The 20,345-nt window shown below is 41.7% G+C and overlaps 1 protein-coding gene across 6 annotated transcripts in view; it reads right to left on the bottom strand.

Annotated features, from left to right (window-relative positions):
• LOC308514616 (cyclic AMP-dependent transcription factor ATF-7) overlaps window positions 1-20,345 on the bottom strand; it is a 111,155-nt gene that overhangs the window by 19,172 nt on the left and 71,638 nt on the right. For all 6 annotated transcript variants that reach the window (XM_081084830.1, XM_081084834.1, XM_081084833.1 and 3 more), the window contains 2 exons: window positions 6,324-6,420; window positions 1,894-2,012 (listed from right to left, as the gene is read on the bottom strand). In XM_081084830.1, coding sequence (XP_080940956.1) covers window positions 1,894-2,012; window positions 6,324-6,420 — 216 coding nt within the window. The remainder of the gene's footprint in view (window positions 1-1,893; window positions 2,013-6,323; window positions 6,421-20,345) is intronic.

Below are 20,345 nucleotides of genomic sequence, written 5' to 3'. Positions count from 1 at the left end.
CATATATTGGATTTTTCTGAATTATTAGGGAACACATACCTGATTTTAAAGTGACCAATAATCCAGAATTTCAATTCTAAAGTAGAATAAATTTTGACCTTTTCCCTGAAATCCCTATACCATGGGAAGTATTTTTATTTGACTCAGTTTCCTGAACTATTTCCTCTGGTCTTCCAAATTGAAGGATTCTCTAGAGATTTGGAATATAAAGTCTAAAATCAGAATCACAGCACCTGAAGATGCGATGGTATTCCAGCATTTTAATCCTTTCCACAGTTATCTACACTAAACGATCTACATATAATTCAATGCACTCAGTGACAGCTTCCACCTGCTGGCCATACTTCTACCTCTGAGCCATACAAAATGAATTTAACCCTTTTACATGAAAACTCTTCAAATATTTAAGACTGAACTTTTGTTCACATTGTCTTCTCTTTCCAAGCAAAACTTCCTCTATTACTGTAAATATTCCCAAAGTGACATAATTTCTAGTTCTTTCAACCATTCTGGTTGATCTCCTCTGGAAAGCAGTAAGAACATCCTTCTTTAAGAAAACAGTTGGGCCGAAACCGGTTTGGCTCAGTGGATAGAGCGTCGGCCTGCGGACTGAGAGGTCCCAGGTTCGATTCCGGTCAAGGGCATGTACCTGGGTTGCGGGCATATCCCCAGTAGGAGATGTGCAGGAGGCAGCTGATCGATGATTCTCTCTCATCGATGTTTCTAACTCTCTATCTCTCTCCCTTCCTCTCTGTAAAAAATCAATAAAATATATTTTAAAAAAAAGTTTAAAAAAGAAAAGAAAAGAAAACAGTTGGTTAGAGTGTCATCCTGATAGCCAAGGTTGCAGGTTTGACACCAGTTAGGGCACATATAAGAATCAACCAATGAATACATAAAAAAGTGGGACAACAAATCGATGTCTCTCTGTCTCTCTGTCTCTCTCTCTCTCTCACCCCTCTCTCTTTCTCAAATCAACCCATACATAAAAAGGAAAACAGGCAGAACAGTCTTCGCCGAGACTTGCTGTGGCTCCTGCTTCAACAGTGCTTGGACAGAACCTGTACTGACCCCCAACCCAGCCAGCCGCCCAGATCCAGCGTTCCACTACCTCCTCACAGCGCCCTGTGACTGCCCCAAGGCCCCCCCCCCCACTGCTCCAATGCCACACATCTGCCTTTCCTCAGCCACCCACCATGAGGACCCTGCCCACCTTCCAGGCGCTAGAACTGCCACCTGGACTTGGAGGCCTCCATCGACTGCCAGATCAGCCTGCAGCTCTATGCTTCCTAAACCCATCTGTCCACGTCTTTCTACTTTGACTGTGATGATGTGGCTTTGGAGAACTTTGCCAAATATTTTCTTCACCAATCTCACGAGGAGAGGGAACATGCTGAGAAACTGATGAAGTTGCAGAATCAACTAGGTGGCCGAATCGTCCTTCAGGGTATCAAGAAACCAGATCTCGGTGACTGGAAGTTTGGGCAGAATGCAATGGTGTGTGCATTACACTGGGAAAAAAGAGTGAATTAGTCACTACTGGAATTGCACAAACTGGCCACTGACAAAAAATGACCTTCATTTGTTTGACTTCATTGAGATTCACTACCTGAATAAGCAGGTAAAATCCATCAAATAACTGGGTGACCACATAACCAACTTGAGCAGGTTGGAGGCCCCTGAAACTGGCATGAAGACAGACTTGCATTGATCCATTGTCTGGACCCCCAAAAGACGTGGGTGGCTGACTAGGATTAGTGGGTATTCTCCGTTTCTATAGAACCAAACCTGTAATTTTGTGCTTTAACCAATTAAACAAATTATCCCAGGGCACAATGAGAATAGCCTAGATTCAAACACCACCAGTTTTTCAGTATAAGTCCCGCCTCTTACCTTTTTCTCATCCTCATCTGCAGCTTTCTTGAATTCATGTTCAAAGGAGCTAGCTAGTTCATTGAAAAGCCCCACCTCCTCACAGTTCTTCAGGAATCTAGTTGGAGTAGGAGTTTGATCTGTAGACATGAAAAGAAAGGAAATTCAATTTTAGTTCTGACCTAAAATTAAAACTTGAGAGTATGTAGAGAGCACGTTTTATTCTTCTATTTGGAGAGAGTCTCGGTGTTAGGGCAAATCTGCTTTTATGGATCTCCAGTAGGTGAAGGCTGGTGCTAGGCCAGCAGAGGGTGTCTGTGCTGTGTTGCCTCAAGGCCAGCAGAGGGAAGACAGAACAATGTTTGGTTGTGTGACTATCCCTGTAACCACCTTTCTCCCAGAGGCTGGTTTTACCTCCCTCACCCGCAAACAAAACCAAACCACCCACCCAGGTGGAGTTTGTGAAACCTCCAGATTTGAAAATCAAGTATAGCTAAGCGACATTTTCTCTTTAAACTTACTCCCTGCGAGGTCTGAACTGAGCAGTTATAAGCAGATGAATGTTAACATCTGATGAGGAGGAGAAACCGAGGCTCAGGTGGTTGAGTTTGTTTGCTAACGCTACAAAATTAGAAATGGTGCACTGCCTTTCAGTGGTCACTGAGGTAAGGGTCTGCTATGTTCTGAAGGCATTCTAGGCAGATCTAGGGGCTAGGGAACAAGACAGCAAGATCATGAGCTAGAAAAGGAAACTGCAAACAATAGAACAGAAACCTCGGCCCAGAGCAAATTCCAGAAACCAGGATATTTGGATTTAGATTTGCCAGCCAAAATATCCTCCTAGGGGCTGCACAAATCTTTCCTCAACACAGTGCCTCTCTAACCCTCTCTACGAAGAGGAAGGCTCTCCGTAACCCATGGCAACTTTTCCAGCAACCTGAGTTTTATTTTTTATTTTAAAAAAATGTTTAAACCTACTGTTTTTTTTAAAAATATATTTTTATTGATTTCAAAGAGGAAGGGAGAGGGAGAGAGAGATAGAAATATCAATGATGAGAGAATTATTGATCGGCTGCCTCCTGCAAACTCCCTACTAGGGATCGAGCCTGCAACCCAGGCATGTGCCTTTGACCAGAATCGATCCCGAACCCTTCAGTCCGCAGGCCAACGCTCTATCCACTGAGCAAAACCAGCTAGGGCCAAGCAACATGAATTTTAGATCTGAACTTCTCTCTCCCCATTCTGTTTTTCTAGTTTTTCTCGTAGGTCAGCTGAATCTTGTTCCCTGATCCTAACTCTTTTAGATGGTTTTCCTTGACATGATAGTTACCTCATGGATTCATCTCAGACCCCAAACCACTAGGTTGAATGATAGAAATAGAACAATGTTTAAATAATATTTTAAGGAGTGACACCTGGTATTAAAATTGCTCCTTCTAGCATGATCAATTGGGAATAATCCAGTGGGATATTCCATGGAAACAACATAATTTTAAAAAATTTTAAACAAAACCTCTTCTGAATCAGAGTGTTTGGGAAAGTTACCACTACCTCCCAAAATAGTTTTAAAAGCTTCTCTGGCAGCTTTGGTTGGCCAACGATAAAGCCACTTTCCCTCCATCCCCGGGTGAGTAGAGGTAATATCATCCTTTAGGCTCAGAGAGCACTTCAGTAAGGACACACAAAAAATTACCACTCAAGTGAACCAGGATGGGGCAGCTAAGGGTATGGCTATGGCAGAAGAGGGCCTTTGGATCTCTGATCTGAGGCTCATACAAACTTCTTCCATTTCTGAACAATGTATAAGAAAATGTATAAGAAAACCCTTAACCTGCTCTGATAATTCTGAAGCAATCAACAAGTGTTTACTGAATACTTTTTCACTTTTGGTGCTACATGCATACATTTGTGTAGAAATCTGGGGGTGAAGAGAAATAGGAACATAGGAGTTTTGCCCAAATATAAAACATGGCTCTTGCCCTAGAGAATAAGAGAATGCTTTCTAGATGAGGAAATAAAACAATTATACATAAATAACATCATAGTATACAAAAATCATGTGCAGTAGAGAATAAAATTATTGCAGAAATTAAATAAAGATAAATTAATGAGAGAGTAGTTAGGAGGTTTCTAGAAGCACAACTTGAGTTGGGCCTTAAAGAATGGCTTTAGATGGTAAGGTGGATGAAGGCAGAGAGAGAGGCAGGACACGGGCACCATGTATAGATGAGGAGAAAAAGGTAGGTCTAGGTCAAAGGATAATCATGTTAGGTACATAAGTTGTATATAAAGTTGGGCAGGTACCATGGGGCTAGGTTATAGAAGGTCTGAAAATCCAAGTATGAATAGCCTTCAAGTAAGAGAAAATGGGAAAATAATGATAGATTTTGCATGGAGGAGAAGAATTTAAGGAAGATTGGCTTTTCAATAGAATGAAGATAGATTATAAAAAGAGAGTAGTCAAGGAGAGAGAGACCAGTTGGAGACTATGGAGGAATTCAAGCATAATGAGGGTGGTGGCAGGGAGAGCAGGACGGAACAGAACAGAGAGAATCTGAAGAGAAAAATGAAACGACTCAAAATTTTGAGAATATCATCACTGAATAACAAAGGAAAAGAAGTTGGTTTAGGGGACAAAGATAAATTTGGTCGTTGACATGAAGATTTGAATGACAGAAAGCCAGCCGGTCAAGTGTTCAATCAGGGGTTGGAATACATGTGAGACACCAGGTCATAATGGACAGATATGAGAATTAGCAGCCTAGAAAGGACAGCTGAAGTTATGTGCAATGGGATGAGCATTCCAGAACAGCATGCAAAAAATAACAGAAATCCCTTTCTCTCCTTGGGACTGTCCAGTATCAATTTCTCACCACTCCTAGAGACTCAGCATAGCCTTTACACCATTCCTAATAACCTCTCCACCCTGATAGCCTTGCCTCAAATTCACCTCTTTCATAATCTGTCTATGATTAATTCCATTTAATATTAATTCTCTTAGTATTTTTATTGTTTGTATTATTCACTTATATTAGACTACAAATACTAAAATTATTTTCGTGAATACATGACCTGACTTAATAAATTTAAATATGTTACCTGAACATATGTTAAATCCTATAGTTACTCTTTCCTCTAAAACCTCCACTAGCTTTCTTCTTTTTTAAATTTACATTTTTTTTTTCAAATATTCCTCATTGATTTTTTACAGAGAGGAAGGAAGAGAGACAGAGAGTCAGAAACATCAATGAGAGAGAAACATCGATCAGCTGCCTCCTGCACATCTCCCACTGGGGATGTGCCCGCAACCCGGGTACATACCCTAGACCGGAATCGAACCTGGAACCTTTCAGTCCACAGGCCGATGCTCTATCCACTGAGCCAAACCGGTTTCGGCTAAATTTACATTTTTATTTATTGATGAGAGAGAGAGAGAGAGAAACATCAATTTGTTGTTCCACTTATGTATGCATTCATTGGTTGCTTCTTGTAAGTGCCCTGACTGGGGATCAAACCCGAAACTTTGGCATATTGGGACAACGTTCTAACCAACTGAGCTATCCAGCCAGGGCTCCCCTGAGCTTTCTTAAGGATCATTAATGATATCCACTCATGTCCTTTTTCAGGAATTACAAGCTCCTAGCAAAGTAGATATTCAGTCAATAAAAAATAGGAGATCTGTAAGGGCAAATCCCTTTCTTCATGTATAGAAGCATGGAGAGAGGTTAAACACTGAGGTAAGCTTGCTTACCTCAGGCTAACTCAGAACCCCCTCATGGTATTGAAAGAAAAAGCCCACTAGTTGAAAACGGCACGACAGAACTGCTGCTGCAGGGTTTGAGAGAGGTTGCTGAGAACGGTCCCTAGAGATGGCATATGTAAGCAAGACAAACTGAAACAACCAGTGAGAGGTTCCAGGTCACCCAAACTGGCACAGAAAAGTCCCACTGACAAATGTCTTGTTTGAACTTTGGAAATGTGCCCTCAGTGGTGTCTGGGTTCACAAGGGAAGCTGAATTTACGAACTGACAATCTGCCTGCTTGGGGAAAACTTGACACCCAGTGGATGAGAAGCAGCCAGGCGAGGCGGCTTCCCTGCCTGTTCACCCCTTCATAGGGTAGGGAGAAGTGTCAAAGGCGCCTTCTATCGATAAATCTTCCAAAGTCTTAATAAAAAGAAGGCAAGGAGGAAATAGACTGAAAAAAGCTAAGATAAAACCTTAACACACCTACCCTCAAAAACCAAAGAACCCAATCTTGTATTAAAAATAGAGAGCAGAGGGCACAACAGAAACTTGGGAGCTTTTAGTGTTCCTTTTTCCTGATTAATGCAGATCACATAGGGTTCTTAATGGGAGAAGGGGCGTACAGCTCCCAGTACATCTGGTCCCTGGTATTAATCTTAACTGTCTGGTGATACCAAGGCACGCGGCTTCTGGGGTAAAAAGTACCTGCAATGATGACTGAGTCAGTTCGGGCCGGGCCAAATTTCAATGTCATCTCATGCTTGTGTTTATGAACTGCCAGGTGGTCCTCGTTTGTAAATCTCTGAAACGAAACAGAAATGGAGATGTGTAAAAAAAACAACACTTCAGTGCCCTTTTAAAACGTCCTACCAAACATCCTGTGATAAGGTTGGTTGCTGGAAAGAGGGATTTGAACAGGGAATGGGAAGGAGGAAAAAACTGGAAGTGATAGGAAAGGAGAGGTGATAGATTTAAAAAGAGAAAATAGGGAGGAGAAAAAGAGGCACTATAAGCTGGGAGGAGAGAGGAAGGGGAAGAGTGTAGCACCAACTGCTCTGTAATATTAGGTCCAAATGAGAGAAATGGACAGATTGTTGCTAAAGTGGGATCCAGGCAGGAGGCTTCAAATGAAAAAAAAAAAAAAAACCCACACATTAAGGCAAACTCATAGTGAACAAGGGGAAAATAATTTTTAATAATAATAATAAAGAGAGAAGGGAAAGGCTGGGCACTCACTGGTCATCACAAAAATAGGAAGTTCAGAATTAAGCTCTCCATGGTAGGGCTGAAATGGACTATTTATGCGGGGGCTAACAGGGAGATAAATTATGCAGGATTAGGAGAACCATTTAACTTCCTGGCCCCCACAATGCTGCAGCAGGAGCCTGCCCAGCTATTTGGCTCAGGGTTTTAATGAGTCAGGATGGAGCTGTAGAGGACGGAGGCCCAATGGCCAGCGGTAATGGCACACACCAGCCCCATTGGCCAAATGCTGTCTCCCCTCGTTGGGCAGCCCGCCTGGGCTCCATGAGCCATAAAGGGGCCAGTACTGTGCTGCTGGCTATGGAATGGCAGAATAAAAATGCAAGCAGAATTTTTTTTGTTAGGGTAGGGAGAAGCCAGCAGGCAAGATGAGGGGAAGGGAAAAGAAGATGGTGTAGAGATTTTATTTATTTAGGGGTTTGGGTGAAAGGACAATGAAAAGGTGAGGCTAGGTCTGCCTCAGTTTATGACTAAATAAGACAGGGTTACTGGACAATAATTTATGCTCGGACCTGTTCTTTAAAAGGGGGAGGTGAAGAGAACAGATGAACAGCAGTAATTCAAAAGACTGATACCCTCAACATTCCTGTTGAGGCTGGCTGGCCATGTCCCTTCATTAAAACACACCTACAACACATAACAGCGTGGACACTGCAGTTTTTCACAGTTCCTTCACCAGCTAGGCTCTGAAAAATGCTTCTACTTATCTTTTTGTTTCTAAAAAAAACGATTGGTTAGTTCCCTCTTTTTACTCGCTTCATGAAATATTATTTCCCACCAAACACTATACCTTTAGCCCTCTTTTCCACAGCTCTTCTTCTTTAAATTGATTTTAGAGAAAGAGAGGAAAGGATAACTATATAGGGAGAAATATCAATTTTTGTTGTTCCACTTATGAATGCATTCATTGGTTGATTCTTGTATGTGCCCTGACTAGGGATCAAACCTGCAATCTTGGCATATCAGGACCCTAACCAACTGAGCTACTCGACCAGAGCCCTCACAGCTCTTCTTGCTTGTAAACTAAACAGAGAGGAGTTGGCCCCATTCCGGCTACTATCAAGTCAAGTAAGCATTACTAAACTGTTTAAGTTCCTTTATTTTACCTGAAAGTAGCTTACCCCAAATTTTCTCTGAGCCCCTGTCACAACTAAAGCCAGCTTAAGACCTAAAGTCCACAGGCCTGAAGGACAAAGGGAAATTTCAATTAAAAGTATGAAGGCCCAGGCCGGTGTGGCTCAGTTGGTTGAGCATTGTCCCATGCACCAAGAGGTCACTGGTTCGATTCCCAGTCAGGGCACGTGCCTGGTTTCAGGCTCAATCCCCAGTAGGGGATGTGCAGGAGGCAGCCGATCAATGTTTCTCTCTAACATTGGTGTCTCTCTCTCTCTCTCTCTCTCTCTCTCTCTCTCTCTCTCTCTCTCTCTCTCTCTCCCTCCCTCACTCCCTCCCTTCCCCTTCCTCTCTCTCTACAAAAAAAAATAAAAAAAAATAAAAGGATGAAGAACTAAGAAGTAAAATAGTCAAAAGAAGAATGTCTTAGTGGTTTCCAGTGAATCAAGTGTGGGGAAATTTAGCCAAGAGCTTTCATGTTCTCTACTAGTTGGTTAACCCTAGGCAAGAACTTTTTCCAGCACAGCTTTTTCCTTAAGGAAGAAAGGATGGGGTAGGGTGAGAAGGGAAGGCATAACAGTCTGTTACCCAGGAGTATGATATTTGTTGGTTAAACAAGTCACTGAGACTGCCAAGTGGTTGGTAAAAGGAAATGAGGAGAATCTAGTCTACAATGGAGAAAAAGCATCATTTTGGAGGGAAAAGAATAGTAGTGAATTAGACAGGGGTATAAATTTTCAAAATGCACTGGAAATGTTGCAACAATCTTTTTCAAAAGTATGTTTATAAATTCTTCAAGAAAATTTCATGTAGGTAGCTTGGAAAATTCTGCACAATGTTCTAGAATCTAGAAGACTAACTTTCAAACAGAAAGTATTTTTCTATTATCAGAAACATAGTTTGCTCAAAACTGAGCCGAGAGAAAGATTTTAAACCTCCATCAGGCTTTGCTCTGGTTAGGATTGTTTAATATTTAAAAAAGCAACTCCCCTTCTGTTACAACTTTGCTGCACAGTCCTGACTCGTTTTGTTTGTCCTCGAGCTCTTGTTCCTCTTTGCTGCACTCTCGCTCCCTTCTATGACATCCTTTTCCCTAATGAGCTATTTATTTTTTCCCAAATCAAAAGTTGGGGCTGAAGAGAACTAAAAGTGGCCGAAGAGAACTCCCACCATTAGAATCTCAGAGGGTTTGATAACTGAAAATGGATAGGAAAAAAAATTCCATCTTAATTCTCACTAAACTGTAACTGAAATCCAACATGCCTAAGTCATAATAGCAATCACACATATTTTCATATCACATTACAGCTATTAAAAATCTCAAAATGTCCTTTAACACTTTGAAATTATGATAGTCACCAGAACTACCATTAGAACTTGCTATTTACTGTAATGGATTAATAAAAAAGCATATATATTACATTATAAAATATTAAAAAAAACTTTTTTGACAACTGTATTTCAAAATAATTGGTTTCCTTTGTAATCCTATGTATTATACTTTATTAATTTTAAAACATGATTTTGAGAAGGGGTTCATGGGCTTCACCAAACTCCCAAAGGGGGTCATGACACCGGAGAAGTTAAGAATCCCTGATTATAGCAGGTGGTGTACTTCAGAGGAAGAGGAGCCAAATGGGCTGAATTTTACAAGGCAGGGCTTCAGTCATCTCTCTCTCTATTTCTTTCTATTTAATTTTTTAAAAAATCTACTTTAGAGAGACAGAAATAGAGAGAAAGAGAAACACTGATGTGTTGTTACACTTATTTATGCATTTATTGGTTCATTCTTGTATGTGCCCTGACTGGGAATCGAACCTACAATCTTGGGGTATCTGGATGTTGCTCTAACCGGTTGAGCTATTCTGCCAGGGCTCTCTGATATTTCTAACACAATTCTTGTATGGCTAGAATAGGAGGTGGAGAATAAAAGCTTACTTAAGCTTTTTATCGCCCTATCCGGTTTGGCTCAGTGGATAGAGCATTGGCCTGTGGACTGAAGGGTCCCAGGTTCGATTCTGACCAAGGGCACATGCCTGGGTTGCGGACTCGATCCCCAGTGGGGAACATGCGAGAGGCAGCCAATCAATGATTCTCTCTCATCATTGATGTTGCTATCTCTCAATCCCTCTCCCTTCCTCTCTAAAATCTCTCTCTCTCTCTCTATATATATATGTATACACACACACACACACACACACACACACACACACACATATATAAAATAAAGCTTTTTATCAAAGTGAATGTCAATTTGGCCATTATTCCATTGTTCCTTATATTCCCTCTCATGTATTAAGAGTTCATTCTTAATTATTCTCTAGATTAGTCTTGAACTGCATGCCTAGGAAACTATCCCTCTGTAAGCAAATTCTCAAAATACCTAAAATTATTAGGTGATGAAAATTTTGGTTTTTTAAAATATAGATTATTCTGTTGAATTAAAATGAGTGGAGGACCTCTCCCCAAAATTTCCTTTTTGAATTATTGGCTATTTAAAAATCTAGCTGTCCCATTTGTTAATACCCTTGTTAATGGGTCTTCCTTTGTTGTTTGGTTTTACCTATGACTAAGGTTTTGGCAAAGAACCACTCAGGGAATTCTGGTTGTAGAGCAAACAATGATAATTTTCAGTAAATGTGTAGAAATTTCCAAGACACAGAAGATGGGCATCATTCAAAATGAGGACTGAAGAATTTGAGTCACACAGAATCAGGAGAAGGCAGTTTATATGCCTTGAGAGAAGATTTATATAGTAACACAAGAATAGAATTTTTTGTTTGTTAATCCTCACCTGAGGATATGTTTCCATTGATTTTTAGAGGGAGTGGAAGAGAGAGGGGAAGATAGAGAGAAATATTGATGTGAGAGAAACACATAGATTGGTTGCTTTGCATGGGCCCCGAACAGGGCCCAGGCCAGGGAGGAGCCTGCTACCAAGGTATGTGCCCTTGATTGGAATCGAACCTGGGACCCTTTGGGTCCACCTGCCAATGCTCTATCCACTGAGCCAAACCGGCTAGGGCTTACTTCTACTTTTTAATGTGGCTTCTAGAAAATTTAAAATTGCATATGTGGCTTGCATTTTACTTCTTTTGAACAGCTCTGATCTAAATAATATGCTCAGAGATCTGATAGGAATTTTAATTTTATGCCAATCTTGAATCTTTCCCCCTAATCTCATTTTCCCTAAATGCTATTTATATTATACTAGAGGCCCGGTGCACGACATCCGTGCTCTTGGAGGGGGGGGGAGTGGGTGTCCCACAGACGAAACCTGTGACCTCTTGCAGTCCGGGCCCCTTAGCAGAAATCTCCTGAGGGGTCCTAAGCGCTGCTGTGGAAATGGGAGAGGTTCCCTCCACCGCCACTGAGCTCGCCAGCTGTGAGACCACTGGCGAGCCTGGCTTCTGGCTGAGCAGCGCTCCCCCTGTGGGAGCACACTGATCACCAGGGGGCAGCTCCTGCGTTGAGCACCTGCCCCCTGGTGGTCAGTGCGCATCACAGCAACTGGTCGTTCTGCCGTTCGGTCGATTTGCATATTAGCCTTTTATTATATAGGATGGCACTAGCTCTCAACCAGGGGCAACTTCACCCCCAGGGGACATTTGGCAATGGTTGGGGACATTTTTGCTTGTCACAAGTAGGGAGATACTACTGATTTCTAGAGGGTAGAGGCCTGGGATACTGATAAATATTCTACAATGCATAGGACAGCTCACCAAAACAAATTATCTGACTCAAAATATCAATTGTGTCTCTGTTGAGAAACCCTACTACAGGGTAACAGGGAAAGGAAGAAAGAAACAACAACAAAAAAGGCTGTTTTTTCGTTATCCTCGCCAAACTGCCAACACATGTTTTTGGATCTGAATCTTGGAAAGAAAAAAACAGGCAGAAAACTTCCAACCTCACTTTATAAAATGGCTGATGTATTACAAGATCTGCAAATACTTAGGGAAATTAGGAAGATGGAGACAGAAGGCACTATAAGTGGGAGAAGAACAGAGTAAATGAAATTCTCATGTACTGCCTTGTTAGTAACAAAGAGATAAAACAGAAGAAGTAAATCAAAACAACTTTGGCTACTTCAGATTTTCACACCCCAATGGAGAAAAAAATTAGTGAGAAAAGAGATTTTCTTAGTTTAAGAAATGTTAAGCATAAAATAAAATATCAGGACTATGAGAAAGTCAATCTGAAAACTTGGTGTTAGTTGCAGAATGGACAGGGAAAGTATATATTTTTTTAAAAAAACAGTTTATTTATTTTTGGAGAGAGAGGAAGGGAGAGGGGGAGAGAGAAACATCAAAGCGAGAGTGCAAGACCATAGGCTGCCTCCTGCATGCCCCACACTGAGGATTGAGACCACAACACAGACATGCACCAACAGGAAATTAAACTGCTGTCAGGGAATTGAACCAACAACCTCTTGCTGCATAGGATGACACCCAACCAACTGAGCCAGAGCAGGGAAAGTATAGTTTCTTATTAACAACTAGAGTCCCGGTGCATGAAAATTCATGCACTGGAGTTGGGGTCCCTCAGCCTGGCCTGCCCCCTCTCACAGTCCGGGAACCCTCAGGGGCGGGAGGTGACTCGATGATCAGGGGACGGCGATGCCCCATCACACCTCTGCTGTTGCCATTGCCGGCAGCACAAGCCTTGGCTGGCCCTGCTTACCTGAGCCTCGGGCGGCCCTGGGCGGCTGCGCAGATGCCATCCAAGGCTTGCCTGCGCCTTGGGATGGCCCTGGGTGGCTGGGGCGCTGAGGGGACTGGGGGTCCCCGGAGGCAGGCCTGGCCTTGCTGTGCACCTGCCGCCCTGGCAGGGCTGAGCGGACTGGGTGCCACCATCTTGTGGCTGTGGTGCTGCCATATTTGGGGGCGGGGCATTCAATTAACATATTTCCTCCTTATTGGCTGTGGGCGCTGCCATCTTTGAGGACGGGGCAGTCAATTAACATATTTCCTCCTTATTGGCTGTGGATGCTGCCATTTTTGAGGACAGGGTAGTCAATTAGCATATTCCCTCTTTATTGGCTGTGGGCGCCACCATCTTTGCGACAGCATGAGGGTCAATTAGCATATTCCCTCTTTATTAGATAGGATTTTCCATGGCATGCCCTGGCCAGTGTGCTCAGTGGTTAGAGAGTTGGCCTGCGCACTGAAGGGTCACAGGTTTGATTCCCAGTGAAGGGCATGTACCTGGATTGCACATTTTTTAAAAAATGTTTAAAATGTACTTTTATAGATCACTGATAAATCCAGGAACACACAATTTTAACATAAATGCTATGAAAATAGTAGACAGTATCACTCTCAGCTTACACAAAATGAGTATTTTGTCTTCCTTCATATCATGGGAGTGCTGGTATGTCACGGGGGAGGTTATGCAGAAAATCTTACATGCTTGTGACATTATCACATGGGTTAATGTCACATGCATGTTTGATCCCCGGCCCTGGCCGGGGCACATGTGGAAGGCAATTGATCGATGAGTCTCTCCACATCAATTTTCTCTCTCTCTCACTCTCTCCTTACCTCCCCCACCTTCTACTCTCTCTTAAAATCAATGGGAAATATATCCTCAGATTAGGATTAAAAAAAAAATCAATAGAAAGAAATATCCTTGGGTGAGGATTAACAAATAACAACAACAACAAAAACAACTCTCCATGGCAGATCTTTAGTCAAACCACCTTCCATTTCTAGGAAGTTTCATTTTCATTCGTCCTTCTGTGATAGAAGAATCTGGAATCCTACCTACCAGCAAACTGACTAAATGAACAGAGTTAAGTAAAGAGTTAGGAATGGCTCTAGCTGGTTTGGCTCAGTGGACAGAGCATGAGACTGCAGACTGAAGGGTTGCAGGTTCGATTCCAGTCAGGGGCATATGCCCAGATTGTGGGCTCAAACCCCAGTTGGGGGCGTGCAGAAGGCAGCTGATCAATGATTCTCTCTCATCACTGATGTTTCTATCTCTCTCCGTTCTCTCTGAAATCAATAAAAAAATATTTTTTAAAAAAGTTAGGAATGGCTTGAAGAACAAGGATGGTAAGAACTGTAAATCAGGAATACATCTCAATGAATAAAGTCTTAAGATTTTTAATTTTTTTTTATATTTTATTGATTTTTTTACAGAGAGGAAGGGAGAGGAATAGAGAGTTAGAAACATCAATGAGAGAGAAACATTGGTCAGCTGCCTCCTGCACACTCCCTACTGGGGATGTGCCTGCAACCAAGGTACATGCCTTTGACTGGAATTGAACCTGGGACCCTTGAGTCCGCAGGCCAATGCTCTATCCACTGAGTCAAACTGGTTAGGGCATCAACAAAATTTTATATAAGTATACTAGAGGTCCAGTGCATGAATTCGTGTACGGGTGGGGTCCGGCCAGCTCGCCCCAATCGGGCTGGCCGACGGGGGGGGGAGGGGCTGCAGGAGGTTGACTGGCCGGCCGCAGTGCGCATCATAGTGGCCGGTCATTCGGTCACTTGGCTTTTATATATATAGATTCCTGGGTAATCAGAACCCAGATCAAAATATGAAAGAGAGCAGAGGGATGGGCAAAAATAGTGAAGGGGATCAAGAGGTACAAATAAGTAAGTCATGGGGATGTAGTATACAGTACAGGGAATAGTTAATAATCCTGTATAATAAAAGGGTAATATGCAAATTGACCCTAACAGCAGAACAACTGGGAACGACTAGTCGCTATGATGCACACTGACCACCAGGGGGCAGATGCTCAATGCAGGAGTTGCCCCCTGGTGCTCAGGGCACTTCCACAGGGGGAGCGTTGCTCAGCCAGAAGCCGGCTCATGGCTGGCCAGCGCAGTGGCAGTGGCAGTGGCGGGAGCCTCTCCTGCCTCCATGGCAGTGCTAAGGATGTCTGACTAATGAGTTAGGCCCGCTCCCCGTGGGTGGACATCCCCCGAGGGGTCCCGGACTGTGAGAGGGTGCAGGCTGGGCTGAGAGACCCCCCCGAATGCACGAATTTTTGTACACCAGGCCTCTAGTATCATGATAACTTTGTATGGTGACAGAAGGTAATTAGAATTGTCATGGTAATCACTTCATAAGGTCTATAGATATGGAATCATTACGTTGTAGAGCTGAAATTAACATGCTGTATGCCAACTATACAATAATAATAATAATAATAAAAAGATCTCTCATGTCCTCCGATTTGTACTAGTTATAACAGTTTATTATATTTCAGGAACCCAAGGTTTTAGAAATATAAACAATAAGTGAAGTTAATAAAATAATTATTGGTCTCTTCAAGAAAAAAGAAGATATGAAATATTTCAGGCACCCCCAGAAGGCTCCCTCATACCCTTCTTTTTTAAGCTTTTAAATGAAATAATTATTTTAAACACTTAATGTAATATCTGGCATACAGCATATAGTCAGCTAGTTTTCCCTTTTTTAATCTCAAGGTAGACAGGTATTGTAGTAAAAGTTAGTTTTTCTTTGTAAAATAATTTAATGTTTAGGGAGAGTTCTTTTCCTAATCCTGTTAATACTAGTCTCCGAGAAGCTTTTTGAAATAGCAGCACTAACCAGTACTGAAGGGAAGGCTCAGGGGCACATGACAACTCAGGCCAAACTAAAGCTAAATTTTTGTCTGTTGACTTTGAGCCAAGGACAAGCATATGGACATTAGAAATGTAACCGTTTCAAGCTAAATCCTTGGTAAAGTATTGTGACCAATGAAATTTCTGTGCAATAAGCACTCAACCCTTAGCCAAATTCATTCCTGAAATGTTGTTTTTGGCCACCACACGTCCATTTTCCATGTGGATTTGCCTCATATTTAAAAATGCTCTTATATCCTGACCTGTGATTACTTCAAGTCCCTCTCCGTGTTTTAGAAGAGTAGACTGGGGAAGGAGACAAATCAGGGCTCTTTAGCTATCAGGAAATGAGCATGGAATGCCTAAACTATTAGGGAACAATACAAGGAACTGAACTTACATTCGTGATAGACTGAAAAGTCATTTATGCTGAAACCTAACTATCCCCCCTTCTCTACAGTTTCTGGGTTTGGCAGGGCTTCACGGACAGAATAGCTTTCTTTTATTACAGTATCAAGTACTTTGTGGCACATTTTGATGAAGGAAAATAGTATGAAAAAGCTGGAGAGAAAGTATGGGGAGCAAGCTCTAGCATAGTGATACTGTTGATGAGCAGGGCAGAAAGAATAACCGACCTTTCTCTAACATTATTTAATCACTTCAATTGATCATAAATTCTGAAGAAGAAACTGAGAGACCTGCAAAAGTCTTGATAGGCTTTGCCCCGTCACTGCAGTGCTTCTATTCCCAATGCAAGGTTTCATTTATGTTTGGGGAAGTAGGGGAAGGGAGAAGAAGGGAAGAGGCTAAATACCCACACCTCAAAGCCAACATGACTTTCATCTGTACCATAGTCAATCCTAGGCTCCTGCTCCCTACTTCAAGATGCTGTTTATTAAATGAGTCACATCCTGCTTTGAATGCTTCATGGCTCTTGAATGAATCATTTCAAAGTACAGAACTGTTCAACAAATAAATACAACCACAGCAGTAACAGCTCATAGGCTGCATGTGTGAGCAAGGTAATTTATAGAGGAAAAACAAGCACAGGAAACTTCTTCCCAAAATACTCTGAAGAAAATGTTGTCAGGGGATGAAGGAGGACAAACTAAAGGGAGGGGGAAAACCCACCCACTGAATCTAAGGTAAATTCTTTCGTCTATGGATTGAGGAACTTTCTGTTTGGGGTGACTGTTTGAGTATCTTAAAGAGAAGATTCCAGTAGCGGACTAAATTAATCCACTGTAAAAGGAAGGAAGTTTGAGAGCAGAGACATTATATGGTAGTTGGTCTAAGAGCAAAGTCATCTGGTAGCATATACGCTCCCCAAGAGCAAGGATCCTCATTTGTTTATTCGTAGAAGATCCCAAGCACCTAGAACAGGAGGTGCTTAATAAATATTTGCTGAATAAGTAAATGTCAACTAGCATAACTCACTAAAGTGCTACCAAGTACCCTCAACTTAAAAAGCCATTGTCCATGTGCACAAAGGTGGGAGAATTTTCATCGTCCATATCCAAAAGGAGAGTTGGTTAATTTTAATTACCAGCTCTTTCCTATGGAATTAAAGGCTAGGCCCAGTTAAGACCAAGAATGCCCTAATAAAAGGAGTTTAGAATAAGAAACAAATAGAGTTTCAAAAATTAAGACAATAAGAAAAGGTCAAAATGGCAGCAAAAGGTTAACTATCAGAAAGGAAAACTAAAAAAAAAAAAAAAAAAAATCCATTTAAAACTGTATAAAAAGTTAAGTAAAATAAAATACCTAGGAATAAATTTAACCAAGGATGTAAAAGACCTATACTCTGACAATTATAAGAAACTGAAGAAAGAAACTGAAGACACAAATAAATGGAAGCATATACCATGCTCATGAACGGAAAGAATTAACATTATTAAAATGTCCACACTACCCAAAGCAATCTATAGATTCAACAAAATTCCTATCAAAATACCAATGGCATACTTCACAGAACTAGAACAAATAATCCAAACACTTATACAGAACCACAAAAGACCCTGATGAATATTTGCTGAATAAGTAAATGTCAACTAGCATAACTCACTTAACAGCAATCTTAATAAGAACAAAGTTGGAATAATCTTGCTAACAAGGCCATAGTAATCAAAACAGCATAGGGTAGCTCAGTGGCTGAATGTTGAACTATGAACCAGGAGGTCATGGTTTGATTCCTGGTCAGGACACATGCCCAGGTTGTGGGCTCAATCCCCAGTAGGGGATGTGCAGGAGGCAGCCGATCAATGATTTTCTCTTATCATTGATGTTTCTATCTCTCTCTTAATCTCCCTTCCTTTCTGAAATCAATAAAAATATACTTTTAAAAAACTAATGGCATGTGATAAGACATAACACATAGCAGGCACCTAGTAATTACTCAATAAATGTTAGTTAAGTATGAATCTGATTCTTTAAAAAAACAATACCCAGCATGGTACTGGCATAAAAACAGACATATAAGCCTGGCCAGTGTGGCTCAGTAGTTGAGCTTGATCCATGTACCAAGAAAGAGGTCGTCATGGGTTCAATTTCCAGTCAGGGCTCATGCCCAAGTTGTGGGCTCCATGCCTAGTAGGGAGCGTGCAGGAGGCAGCTGATCAAGCAGCTGATCAATGTTGATGTTTCTCTCTCATTGATGTTTCTATCTCTCCCTCTCCATTCCTCTCTCACCACAATAAATAAAAACATATTAAAAACATACACACAAAAACAGACATATAGATCAATGGAACAGAATAGCGAGCCTGCCCTGGTTGGCATGGCTCAGTGGTCAGAGCATCAGCCTGCACACCAAAGGGTCATGGGTTCAATTCCTGGTCAAGGGTGGGTACCTTGGTTGCAATCAATCTATGTGTCTCTCTCACATCAATGTCTCTCTTTTCCCCTCTATCCCTTCCCATCCACTCTCTCTAAAAAAGATCAATGGAAAAAATATCCTTGGGTGAGGATTAGCAAAAAAAACACACAAAAACACACACAAAGAATAAACTCAAAATGGATAAAAGACTTAAATGTTAAGACTCAAAACCATAAAACTCCTACAAGAAAACATCCTATATAATAAAAGCCTAATATGCTAAGTGTCTGGTTGTCCGTTCAACCAATCAAAGTGTAATATGCTAATGATATGTTAAGGCAGCTCAACTGCTCGCTATGACGTGCACTGACCACCAGGGGGAAGATGCTCCAACCGGTAGGTTAGCTTGCTGCTGGGGTCCGGCCAATTGGGACTGAGCGAGACAGGCCAGACATACCCTGGAGCCTTCCCGTAAACCCTCCCTGGCTGGCCAACTTCCCATGTCCCTCCCCGGCCCCGATCGTGCACTGGTGGGGCCCCTTGGCCTGACCTGTGCCCTCTCGCAATCTGGGACCCCTCAGGGGATGTCAGAGAGCCGGTTTTGGCCCAATCCCACAGGCCAGGCCGAGGGACCACACTGGTGCATGAATTCGTGCACCAGGCCTCTAATAGGGAGTATAAACTCTGACATTTCTCTTAGTAATATATATCCTGGGCAAGGAAAGCAAAAGAAAAAAATAAACGGGACAACATCAAACTAAAAAGTTTTTTCACAGCAAAAGAAACCCATCAACAGAATGAAAAGACAACCCATTGAATGGGAGAACATATTTGCCAATGATACATCTGATAAGGGGTTAATACCCAAAATTTATAAAGAACTCACATAACTCAACATCAAAAATACAATTCAATTAAAAAATGGACAAAGGACCTGGATAGACACTTCTCCAAAGGGGACATACAGATGGCCAACGGACATATAAAAGGATGCTCAACGTCACTAATCATCAGAGAAATGCAAATGAAAACCACAATGAGATATCAATTCACAACTATCAGAATGGCTATTATCAATAAATCAACAAGTGTTGGCAGAATGTTATGAAAAGGGAACCCCTGAGCATTGTTGGTGGGAATGCAGATTGGTGCCACCATTACTCCTCAAAAAATTAAAAATGAAACTGCCTTAAAAAAGAAAAACAAAACAAAACAAAAAAACAAAACAAAGAAAAAAGAAATGGAACTGCCTTATGACCCAGCAATTCCACTTCTGAGTTTTTATACATGAAGAAACCTAAAACACCAATTTAAAATAATATAGGCACCCCTATATTCACTGCAGCATTACTTACAATAGGCAAGCTATGGAAGCAACCCAAATGCCCATAAATGGATGAGTGGATAAAAAAACCTGTGGTACATATATATGAGGAATATTATTCGGCCAGAAAAAGAATAAAACCTTACCATTTGTGAGAGCATGATAGACATAGAGGGTATTATGGTGAGTGAAATATCAGTTAGAAAAAGACAAATACCATATGATTTCACTTATAGTGGAATCTAAACAACACTATACAACAAACAAAACAGAAATAGACTTGCTACAGAGAACAGACTGATGGCTGCCAAAGGGGAGGTGGATTGCAGGGCTGGGTATTCAAATAAAGTTGAAGGGGTCAAGAAGTACAAATTAACAGTTACAAAACAGCTCTAGCTGGCTTGGCTCAGTGGATAGAGCATCGGCCTGTGACTGAAGGGGCCCAGGTTCGATTCTGGCCAAGGGCACATGCCTGGGTTGCAGGCTCCATCCCCAGTGTGGGGTGTGCAGGAGGCAGCCAATCAATGATTCTCTCTCATCATTGATGTTTCTATCTCTCTCCTTCTCCCTTCCTCTCTGAAATCAATAAAGAAATCTATTTAAAAAAATAGTTACAAAACAGTCATCAG

Source organism: Myotis nattereri, assembly GCF_964212035.1.
Source record: "Myotis nattereri genome assembly, chromosome: 2".
NCBI lineage: Eukaryota > Metazoa > Chordata > Mammalia > Chiroptera > Vespertilionidae > Myotis > Myotis nattereri.
The sequence above is the reverse complement of the archived record's forward strand: the minus strand, read 5'-3'. Positions and strand labels throughout refer to the sequence as shown.